We start from the raw sequence: 12,067 nt of genomic DNA on the forward strand, positions 1-12,067 counted from the left end.
TTCACATCAGCCCCTTCCAGGCTCCTACACAGCCCAGCCATAAATTGCTGCTGTGATCTTGCTGTCCGGCCATGAACAGGTCTCTGAAAGTGTGACTGATTTAGAAACTGAACTTCTCAGGGCCCTTCCCCATCCTTTGGACACTCTCCAATGGCTCAATCTCTCCCTTCCATTGTTTTTCCCCAAACTGCCCCAGTCTTGCAGGTGAGGCCGCCCCAGGGCAGAGCAGAGCGGGACAATCCCCTCCCTGATGCCCCCAGCACAGGCTTGGCCCTCCTGGCTGCCAGGGCACTGCTGACTCAGGGCCAACTGGCACCCACCAGCACCCCCAGGGCCCTTTCCCGGCACTGCTTCCCAGCCTCTCATTCCCAGTGTGTCCGTCCAGCCCGGGTTGCCCCATCCCAGGGCACAATCCAGGCCTTCCCCTGTTGATCTTCCCATGGTTGGTGATTCCCAGCCCTGGGATCTCTCCAGGTCTCTCTGCAGGGCCTTCCTGCCTTGCAGGGGCTCAGCAGCTCCTCCCAGTTTTGGGTCACCTGCAAACTTGCTCAGTGTCCCTTCCAGTGCTGAGTCCAAGTCATTGATGGAGATGTTGGAGAGCACAGGGCACAAGATGGAGCCCTGTGAAACCCCAGCAGTGACAGGTCACAGTCTGATGTCACCCCTGTCACTGTTACAGGGTCCCTTTGGTTCCATGAGCCCCATATGTCATAATAGCCCCTTTGATTCCATGAGATTCCACAGTGTCCCTGGGTTCCTTTGGCTCCATGAGGCCCTGCAGTGTCACAATGGTCTTTAGGTTCCAGGAGGCCCCGCAGTGTCACAGGGTTCCCTGGTTCCATGATATTCCCAGTGTCCCAATGGAGCCTTGATTCCATAAGTTCTGCAGTGTCTCAGGTTTACTTTTCTACCATGAAATAACTCTCCTGAAACCATGACATTATCCCGTCTGTATTCTATTCCCTTTTTCATCACACAATGTCCCAGGGATCCTTTGGTTCCTTGAGGCCCTGCAGTGTCCCAGCAGCCCCTTGATTCCTTTGTACCACTGGAGACACCCCATAATCCTGCCCTGCCTTGTCCATGGCTACTGAGCCTTCTGAAAGGTTGGAAAGGGGTTCAGCAGCAGTGATCCCCATCCTGCTGGCTCTGCTTGCCAGCCTGACCAGCATGGCCAGTGCAGGCTCAGCCCAGGGTGCCACAGCCCCTCCCTCTGCAGAGCAGCCCCTCCAGCTCAGGGCCCTGCAGGGATCCCAGGCTGGGATCTGCAAGTGGCCAGGAAAGAGAGTTCTCTGTGCCATGGATTCCTCTGTGCAGGCACAGAAACGCTGCCTTGCTCTTCTCCAGGCACATCCCTTTCCCCAGGGCAGTGTGCCCAGGCTGCCTGGGCCACTTGCAGATGTTAAAAGTTACTGTGTTAAATGGGAAATGTTATGTTAAAAAACAGTTAAATAAAAAGTTTCAGAATTACACTGTTCTGTACCTTGTTGTAATAAAAAGGGGGGAGATGCAGCGTTTGGGGTTTCAGGAGTGCCAACAGAGCATTCATGGAAATGAAGTCTCTGTGACCCCGCTGCACATGAGCAGTGAAGAACCTTCGCAGGATTGGTTGAGAGGGTTACCTGTTGGGACGTGTTACAATTCAAAACTGCTACTTAAGCCTTTGTTCTCTCTCAGTAAAGCACTCTCTTACACACCATATTGGTGTCCCTTGGTCCATGCAGACTCCTTATTTATTATATTATTAATATTACAACAGTTCTTTCCACATCTCGGCTTTGGGAAAGGTTGAGGAAGGTCGGGAAAGGTGTTAACAGGGTGGTTTTGCCTGAGGTGCTAAACATGGGAGCGGGTCTATCTTCACAATTCCCAAGAGAAGAGATGGCACAAAGCTACCCTGCAGGTTGTTTTTTAGGAACAGGAAAAGAGTCCGAGAGTAAGGGGTTTCTTTCCTGGAGGGCAGAGCTGTTTTTCTCTTGCAGGAGCTCCATGCTGGAATTGTCAGTCTGACTGCCAGATTTGAATGTGGACAAAGATTCCTGCCAGACAAAAGGTGGCAGGACAGAAAGCTCTTGCAATCCATGCAGTGCCCAGGGTTGCCCAACAACTGCACATGAGAGACATAAGGGCCTTCTTTCCTAGGGGAAGGGCAGTCATTCGCCTGCAGGAGCCTGCACTGCAATTGCCAGTCCAACTCCCAACATTGAATACGGACAAAGATTCCTCCCAGACAAAAGTTGCCAGAACAGAACACTCTTGCTGCCCATGTGGTGTCAAGAGTGGACCCCAACTGCACATGAGAGACCTGGGGAAGGGCTTTCTTTCCTGGGTGGAAGTGCTGTTGTTTGCTTTTCAGAGCCCTGCACTGAACTTGCCAGTGTGAGTCCCGAAATATGTATATGGACAAACATTCCTGCCAGACAAAAGGTGGCAGGACAGAAAGCTCTTGCTGCCCATGGAGTGCCCAGGGTGGCCCACCAACTGCACCTGAAACCCGAAGGTTACAGGCTTTCTTTCCTGGGGGAAAGGCTGTGACATCACAAAGAGTCACATGGCAGATGGGGGGGGCTGCACTGTGACATTCTGTGACGTTGGTTCTTTGGTTTCCAGGGGCTGTTCTGGAATGGAGAGGGTAGGCCGTGACATCACAAAGGGGCCCATGGCACACAGGGGGGCCTTCACTTTGGGGTTGAGGGGTTTGGTTCTTTGGTTGCCAAGGGCTATTCCAGAATGGAGAGGATGGGCTGTGACATCACAAAAGGGCCTCAAGCACATGGGTTGGTGTAGTGGGTTGACCCTGGCTGCATTTCAAACACCCACTAAAAGCCACTACCTCCCCCTCCCTGTGCAACTCCACAGAGGAGAGAAAAAAAATCACCTGAGGATTCCTGAGAAGAGATAAGGGTCAGAAGAAAGTTGCTTACTAATGGGCAAAAAAGACTCAAAGTAAGGATAGCACTTGAATTTATTCCTAACAGGATAAAAACCAAAGATTGAAAAATAAAACAGTCTTAAAAATACCTTCCTCCCACCCTTCCGTCCTTCTCAGCTCTACCTCCTCCCTCCCAGCAGTGCAGGGGGATGGGGAATGGGGTTGCAGTCAGGTGTTGTTTGAGTCCATCCCTCGGGCAGCAGCTCTTCCCATTCTGCTGTCCTGTGGGTTACTCTTTCCTGGGCTGCAGGGGGTCTCTGAACCTCAATGCTCCTCCACAGTCTGCAGGGGGACACCTGCGTTACTTTGGTCTCCACCAGGGGCTACAGGGGGGCCACAGCTCTGAGTCTTTCCCCTGTTCCTGGATGGACTCTCCAACGTGAGTCCATCCCTCGGGCAGCAGCTCTTCCCACCCTGCTGTCCCGTGGGTCCCTCCTCCATGGGGTCAGTCCTTCAGGGATGAGCTGAACTGGCGTGGGTTCCCCACAGGGGTCATGAGTCCTACCTGGGAAAAACCTGTTCCAGCCTGGGCTTCCTTTTCCATGAATTGCAGGTCCCTGCCAGGACCTGCTCCATCCTGGGCCTGCCACGGGGTCACAGCCTCCTTCCTGCATCCCCCTGCTCCAGCGTGGGCTCTTCCAGGGGCTGCAGGGGGGTCTCTGCACCCCGATGCTCCCCCATGGGCTGCAGGGACCTCAGCTCTGAGTCCTTCCCCTGCTCCTGGGGGGTCCCTCCTTCTGCATTTGCCCTTGGTGTCTGTGTTGTTATCCCATGTTCCCACTCTGCTCTTCCCAGGCTGCAATTTTTTCTGTTCAACTCTCCTCTCTTCTGAAATATGTTATCCCAGAGGTGTTACTGTCACTCCTAAGTGGCTCAGCCTTGGCCAGTGGCAGGAACTCGGTCCTGGAGCAGCTGGCATTGCCTACATAGGACAGGGGAAGCCTCTGGCAGATTCTAAAAGAAGCCACCCCTGTAGCCCCTCCGCTACCAAAACCCAGCCACAGAAACCCACTGTCTTGTGCAGCTCTTTCTCCAAGCCAAGCAGGTGGGAGTTGGTGCCAAGGAGCTGAAACCTGCAGGTCCAGCCTTTAGTGGAGGAAGCTCAGATTGACCCAAGGCTGCTTTGAGTCCCAGGGCTTGGATGAGGGAATGGTGGGGTGGAGATGGGGATAAAGTCTGATGGATTGTCAGACATAAAAGGTCTGCATTTTTGTATCAATTCAGACTGAATTAGGAGATGCTTGGGATCAATATCGAATGGGGATTGCTGATATCAGTGTAAAAATGGTAAAAAAATAAACAGGCCACCAAAAAGACATCTTTATTCGTTGTTTTAATAATACAATATATTCACTTTGATTGCACTCCTGAGATCTGAATAATTAACCACAAAAGAATTGAAGACTTAGAATGAGATTATTCCCAGGGGCTTGTCTGGTTAAGATCCCATCAATGAGAAGAGAGTGTGGAGGAATGACAATGTGGAGGTGGCAAATGGACTCTGGGATGTTTGTGTGAGAGCCAATAATGAGTGTGCTGCTTTCAGGGGGAGTCCAGGTAAATTTCTTCCCCATGGCCAGTGCAGGGCTGTGTTTTGGATTTGTGCTGAACACAGGGTTGATAATCACAGAGTCACAGAATATGCTGAGTTGAAAGGACCCTCAAGGATCATCCATTACAACCCTTAGCCCTGCACAGGACCGTCCAAAGGGTCACACCATGAGCCTGAGAGGATCATCCAAACACTCCTTGAGCTCTGTCAGCCTTGGTGCTGTGCCCACTGCCCTGGGGAGCCTGTTCAGTGCCCAACCACCCTCTGGGGGAAGAACCTTTTTCCAAGATCCAGCCTAACCCTGCCCTGACACAACTCCAGGCCATTCCCTCAGTCCTGTCCCTGGTCCTTCTAGAGCAGAGCTCAGGGCCTGCCCCTCCTCTGCCCCTGCCCAGGGAGTTGTGACTGCAGTGAGGTCTCCCCTCAGTCTCCTCTTCTCCAGATGAACACACCAAGTGCCCTCAATGTCCTCACACGGCTTCAAATCAAGGTCTTTCTTCATTGCTCTCCTTTGGACACTCTCCAATGGCTCAATCTCTCCCTTCCATTGTGTCCCCCCAAACTGCCCCAATCTTGCAGGTGAGGCCGCCCCAGGGCAGAGCAGAGCGGGACAATCCCCTCCCTGATGCCCCCAGCACAGGCTTGGCCCTCCTGGCTGCCAGGGCACTGCTGACTCAGGGCCAACTGGCACCCACCAGCACCCCCAGGGTCCTTTCCTGGCACTGCTTCCCAGCCTCTCATTCCCAGTGTGTCCATCCAGCCGGGGTTGCCCCATCCCAGGGCAGGATCCGGCCCTTCCCCCTGGGGAAGTTCTCAGGGCTCCTCAAGAGCCGGGAGGTCACTTTGCTGTCCCGGAGGCTCCATGGGGACCTCCCAGGGCTCATCCTGCGCAATCTCCTGGAATCAAAGGCTCTGTGGGGACACTGCAGGGCTATGTGGAGTCCAGGGGCCATTGGGACACTGGGGAAACTCATGGAATGAAGGGACCACTATTACACTGCTGAATGCCATGGAATCCAAGGGCCATTGTGACCCCTCAGGGCCTCCTGGAGCTGAAGGGACCATTGTGACACTGTCAAACCTGGCGGAATCAAGGGCCCAGTGAGACAGTTCAGGTCCTCAATGAACCCAAGGTAACGTGGAAAGCACAGAAACTCGTGGTATCAAGGGGTCACTGTGATACTGTGGGAAATCATGGAATGAAGGGGTCCTTGGGACACTGCAGGATCTCGTGGAACCTTGTCTGTTGGGAAACACAAAGGGATGTGTGGGAGTGTTTCACTGAAAACCAGGAGAATTTTTAGAGAGGGACCTTTACACACCCAGACCTTGGTGTGTCCACACATCTCTGCCTGGGTGTGGGTGTTGTTGCCTTAAGAGACCATGGAGAAAAAGATTCCAGGACAATTTAGGTAGGAGATAAGATAAAGAGACCTGGGCCTTTAATGACTTGTTAGGCCTAGAGGAACACATACTACCTGTGCCTCCCCAGACAGGGGTTCTATGGTTTATAATAAGGTCCATCCAATCCCAGGTTTATGCACTGCCAGTTCTGCCCCATTCTGTCCCCCGACACACCCCTTCAGGAACTGGGTTTGGAGTCTTTGGGACCCCTTCTTCCTCATCTTCATCTTCTTCACAGCACACACAATCCTGGGAGTTCCTAAAAAGTTCTGCTTAGAAGGTCCCTGTGTCTATGTGATATCTTCAGCTCCAGGCCTTTGGGCGTTTTTCTACAATTCTACCTTGAAAAGAAGACTAAAAATGGAGTTTAGAGGGATTGATATGGAATGAGGTAGTAGGTTTGGGTATGTGTAAATACTAGGTTAAGGGTAAGGGATATAATACAGCTCCATTAAAATATACATTCACTACACAACTAGTTCTAAAATTTAAAAAGGTTAAAAAAACCAAAAAGGTCTGAGACATCAATGTGAATTGACTCTGATGTGAGTGTTGTTATTGTGAATCTATAATTCAGTCACTGTTCAATTGTAGTAAATGCTACTAAATCCCTCGATAATTATTAAGTTGGTCAGTGATTAAATGTTAATAATCTCTTTTGCCCCCTTATCTTGTATCCAAACCCTTTGCCCACTGACCCTCTTACAACCAAAGGCTCTGTTGGGGGGCCCAGCTGGCTCTGGGCTCTCAGTAAACTGAGATACTGAAGATGGAACTTCTTACACCTGGCAGAGGGTTAACCACGGACAGTAGGACTGTGACACAGTGGGTTTCCTGTTAGAATGTCAGCCTATTGTGTTAGGACATGTGGCTGTATGTCCAATCATGAGTTGTTATGAAGTGGTAAACCAATGCTGTGTGTACATGTGTCACCCCAGAACTGTATAAAGGTAGATGCACTGTTGCAATAAAAAAGCTGCTGGTATCCTGAAACCCATGTAGCCTTCCCGCCTCGACCACGACGGGCTCTGTAAAAAATCATTCCCTTTTGGTACCTTGGAGTTTTGATGTTTTAATTTTTTTTATTTTTGTAGACCTTAGAAGTAGTTATGTAGTAAATGTAGATTTTAGAGTAGCAGCATATTATCCCTTTACCCTTAACACACCAGCTCAAACCCCTGTTACCCATTCCCATATCAATTCCCTAAATTCCATAGCCTGTTTAGTCTCTTTTTCAAGGTAGAATTGTAGAAGAACACCCTAACCCTATGGAACAAGATATAGCCATAGACCCAACAACCTTCAGGCCTAGAATTCTGGAAGGCCTCCAAGGATATTACGTGCTCTGAGGAAGATGAAGATGAAGAAGAGGGGGTCCCAAAACGCCCCCAGACCCAATTCCCAAGAGGCGTGGCGGGGGCAGAACCTGGGTGGTGGCTGGACTGGATTGGGCAAAAATCATTATAAAAACTGTGGACATCTGTATTTCGGGAGCGCGCTGGGGTATTCCAGAAAGCCTGGGGGCTCATTAAAACTTTTGTATCCTTATCTTATCTCCTACCTAATTTGGCTTGGAGTCTTTTTTTTCCCCACAGCCATTTAGGCAACACTTTCATTAAAAAAATAGCTATTATTTGGGAGCTCCTCTTTAAAATTTTCCTCCTCAGCTAAACTACAAAAACTAGAATTACTTGTTGAAGACATTAAGACATGAAGACAATAAAAAAAAAAGAAAAATAATTTGGTTTTCTGTATTTTTATGAGCCCCACAATGTGTTTAGAGACAACTCTATCATCTTGAGGTACTGAGAGAAGATTTGAAGAAGCTGCTCAAGAAGTCAGAAGCCAAACTCCCAGTCCCTTGAAGCATTGCTGGGCCCCACTGAGGGCAGGCACTGACAAAGCCTCCCCAGCGACTCCTTCGAGCAGATCCTTGCAGGCCAGGAGTGCAGGCAGACAAAGGAAAGTTGCTTGTGGTGGCCTGAGGGGCAGAGGCAGCTGCCAGAGCCAAGGGCACAAAGGCCTGGGTGCCTTTGGGCCTTGCAGCCCTGCCAGAGCCCTTGGCCATCTCTGCTGCAGGCTGTGCTCCCCTGGCCCTGCTGCTCCTCTGGCCTTGCAGGCTGCACACACCCCTCCTGCTTTCCCACCCCCCTCCCAGCAGCATTTCTGGGCCCTCCCTGATGGCTCTGCTGTCCCCCAGCTCTGGCTGCTGCCATGTGCACTTGGCCTTCTTGGCTTGGATGCTGAGCCCCTGTGCCCCAGGACATCCCTGAGAGAGCCCAGGCCCTTCTACTGGGGGTCCCTGCAGAGCTGAGCAGATCCAGGTCCCCTCCCATTGCTCTGCCAACCCCTTGGGGCTGCTCTGGGCCCTGCAGGTCCTTGCCCTGCTCCCAAGGGCTGTGGGGGTGCTTCATGGTCAGGGCTTGGGCTTTAGAGCTCAGGGTGGGGATTGGGCAGAACTTTGGCAGGTTTGTTGTTCTGCTGGCAGGGTCTGGTTCATGATTAGGTTTTTGGGCTGGATTAGGATTAAAGATTGTGTTTTCCTACTAACAATGCAGGTTTGGGATTGGGGTGGGTATTAGACGATAAATAAGAGTCTGTAGTTCTGGATTTTGGCTTTTTCTGGCTTGGAATGAGAGCACTGGATTCCTGTCAATGGGAGGGGCAGTACTTCTGTGTAGTGTTGGGGCTTGAGGTTACAAAGTGCATAAAGTTCCATCAGGAGTGTTTGCACTGTCAGTGTTCCAGCACCCTCAGCATTCCCTGAACCTGGTTCTACCTCATCAAAATCTTTTCTCTCTCTTGGCCAAGCCCCTCTTTCCTTCCCCAAATATCCAATTCTTTTTTGTCCTACTTCCTCGTGATCTCTTCCAAACTTTCCTCCAGGTGGGCTCAGCTTTGGGATGACCCTGTTCAAACTCAAGGAATTCAGAGACCATTGTGGCACTGCAGGGCCTAATGGGAAGACAGCAACACAGGGACACTGTGAAATCTTGTGGAACCAAGAGACCATTTAACATTTTGGGCCTTGTGGAACAAAAGGAGCCCTGAAACCTTTTGCAACCTGATGGAACCAGGGATCCTTTGTGTCACTGTGGTGCCTCCTGGAAACAAAGAAACCCTGGGACACAGTGGAACCTCATGAAAGGAAGGGGCCACTGTGACACTCCAGGGCCTTTTTGGAGCCAAATGGACCTTGGGAACTTGGGGAACCCAACAGAATCAAGGGGCCATTGTGACACTGAGGCCACCTCATGGACTCAAGGGACCACCATAAAACTCCTGGGCATTCTGGAGCCAAAGGATCCTGGGGACACTCTGCAAGCTCCTGGAATCAAGGGGCCATTTAAACACAGTAGGGCCTCGTGGAAACAAAACCAAAATACAGGCTTGTCCACGTCCTGAGGGTGATTCAGAAGGGAGGTAGCAGTGATTTCTCCCTACAGACCCACCACTCCAATGGTCTCTCCCTGCCCTGAAGGTTTCTGGCCATCAGGCTGTAGCTGAGGGGCTTGGGTAGGGCCATGAGGAGGGGGTAGAACAAGGGCTGTGTCCAACTATGCCAGGAGGGCTGTGCTGGGCAAGGAGGAGGAGGCTGCAGCAAACAGTGGCACTGCTGAGGGGAGAGGAGCAGGGGGAGAGACCTTGTGCCTGCCCACGCTGGGCAGGAGCTGCCCCAGGATGGCAGCTCTGAAGCACTCCCAGCATGTCCCTGCAAACAGCAGGGGAAGACTGGATTTCCAGATCAGGCTGGGAATGCAAAGAGCAGGAGTGTCCTGGTGTCACTGCAGGAGAGTTCCAGCCCTGCAGCAAGGGCACAGAAGAAGTGACCCAGTCCATGCAGTGCCCTTAGAAGATGCCACAGCATCCTGTAGATGCTGTCAGGGAGGTCAACTCTGCTTCACAAGTTCCCAGTGCCTGTCCCTGCCTGTGCTCAAAGGGCTTCCACCCCTAGGACTGTGCTCAGAGAGCACTCAGGCCTTCCAGCCAGAAAGGGGCTCACAAAGACAGTGTGGAGTGGAAAGAGCAGCTCTGCAAAGCCCAAACTCTGCTGCTCCCTGGCAGTGCTGCTGTGCTGGGATTCTTGTCCCCTTGCTCTTTGCAAATCCCTCTGTCCTGCAGTGTGCTGTCCTTTAGGAACAACACAGAAGAAGAGTCTTGAACAAAGAAAGTACTGCAGGGTCCTTTATTTTGTTTAAATACTCAGAAAGCACAATTCTTCATTTATACATCTCTGGGAAAAATTCAGTTGGTAGATACTAAATTAGAAGGCAGGTGCCTAAAAGTATTTATTGCAGAGAAAATTATTGCAAGAAGAATACAATGGCCACCATGAAAAATTTCAGCAGGAAGACTGGGCTAGTAGTGAGTTCCGTTCTGAATGCTATACAGCAGAAAACAGGCAATTTGATGCTTCTGAAAAGCATCCAGTCCTCATTTTTCTCAGGGCATCCTGGAGCTTGTGGTTCCTCAGGCTGTAGATGAGGGGGTTCAGTGTTGGAGGCACCACTGAGTACAGAACTGAGAGGGCCAGATCCAGGGATGGGGAGGAGATGGAGGGGGGCTTCAGGTAGGCAAATGAGCCATTACTGATAAACAGGGAGACCACGGCCAGGTGAGGGAGGCACGTGGAAAAGGCTTTGTGCCGTCCCTGCTGTGAGGGGATCCTCAGCACAGCCCTGAAAATCTGCACATAGGAGAAAACAATGAAAATGAAACAACTGAACACTAAACAGGCACTAACTACAGTGAGCCCAAGTTCAATGATAGTGGACTGTGAGCAGGAGAGCTTGAGGATGTGTGGGATTTCACAGAAGAACTGGCCTAGGGCATTGCCCTGGCACAGGGGCAGGGAAAATGTATTGGTTGTGTGCAGCAGAGCATTGAGAAACCCAGAGGCCCAGGCAGCTGCTGCCATGTGGGCACAAGCTCTGCTGCCCAGGAGGGTCCCGTAGTGCAGGGGTTTGCAGATGGCAACATAGCGGTCGTAGCACATGACAGTGAGGAGATAAAACTCTACTGAGATGAAGAATAGAAAGAAAAAGGCCTGTGCAGCACACCCTGTGTAGGAGATGGTTGTGGTGCCCCAGAGGGAGTTGTGCATGGCTTTGGGCACAGTGGTGCAGATGCAGCCCAGGTCTGTGAGGGAGAGGTGCAGCAGGAAGAAGTCCCTGGGGGTGTGCAGGTGCTGGTCGCAGGCTACGGCACTAAGGATGAGGCCGTTGCCCAGGAGGGCAGCCAGGGAGATGCCCAGGAAGAGCCAGAAGTGCAGCAGCTGCAGCTCCCACCTGTCTGAGAATGCCAGCAGGAGGAACTGGGCCATGGAGCTGCTGTTGGGCATTGGCTGCTTCCTCAGAGTGTTTGGATCTATTAAGGAGGAACAGTCAGTGCTGAGTTAGACCAGGCTGCTGCAGCCAAACAGGACACGTCTCACAGGCACCCCTCTCAGGCTCTCTCTCCTCACTCAGACCTCCCTGCAGCTCCCTCCCCTGAGCTCTGGCTGGTGATGCCTGAGGGCAGCATTGGAAGCAGGAACTCTTGGATGACTTCCAAGGACTCCTTCTTGCTCTGCTGGGAAAGGGAACATGGAATGCAAGGTGATGTCCAATTAAATGTGCTCCTGATAAATCCAAGAGCTTCTCAGCTTTGCTGTTTTCAATTTGCACAAAGAAATGACTGTGCTGAGGGAACTCTTTGTGTTTGTTCTTCCAGTTGCACCTGCCACAGTTAGGAGTGATTGCGGATGTTGGAAATCCCTGACATTTGTACGGCAGGTCATGTCTTGTGGGTTCTGAGGGCACAAGGACGGTCCCTCAGTGCAGACAGAAGAGCTGCTCTGCCCTGTGCTGGCAGCTTGGAGCTGCAGGAGCATCACACTCAACTGTTCCCCTACACAGAAACTGCACAGATAGCCAGGAATCCGTGTCCAAAGAACAGACTGACACACTCCTCACCTTTTCATACCTCCCCTCCCAGAGTGAGACACCAAATGCTCATTGCAGCTGCCCAGAGCATTTCCATGGATTTAACACTCAGGAGTTTTCTCCACGGGGATCCTGTGCAGCACAGAGATACTATGGGAGAGCTGTGCCCTCCTGGAGGGCACCTGCAGCCCTGCAGGACACCCAGGGAAACAGCTGAAGAGCCTGAAGTTGCCTGGAGGGCACTTGGGCACTTTG

At 51.6% G+C, this 12,067-nt stretch overlaps 1 protein-coding gene across 1 annotated transcript; it reads right to left on the reverse strand.

The window, feature by feature from the left end:
• Positions 1 to 10,272: 10,272 nt before the first annotated feature.
• Positions 10,273 to 11,229, reverse strand: LOC126651549 (olfactory receptor 14J1-like). The gene has a single exon (XM_050337483.1). It carries the CDS (start codon positions 11,227 to 11,229, stop codon positions 10,273 to 10,275), a length of 957 nt encoding a protein of 318 aa, XP_050193440.1.
• Between the last annotated feature and the right edge of the window lie 838 nt (positions 11,230 to 12,067).

The sequence above is a fragment of the Myiozetetes cayanensis genome, unplaced genomic scaffold (assembly GCF_022539395.1).
Source record: "Myiozetetes cayanensis isolate MyiCay16 unplaced genomic scaffold, myiCay2020 scf662, whole genome shotgun sequence".
NCBI classification, from domain to species: Eukaryota; Metazoa; Chordata; class Aves; order Passeriformes; family Tyrannidae; genus Myiozetetes; species Myiozetetes cayanensis.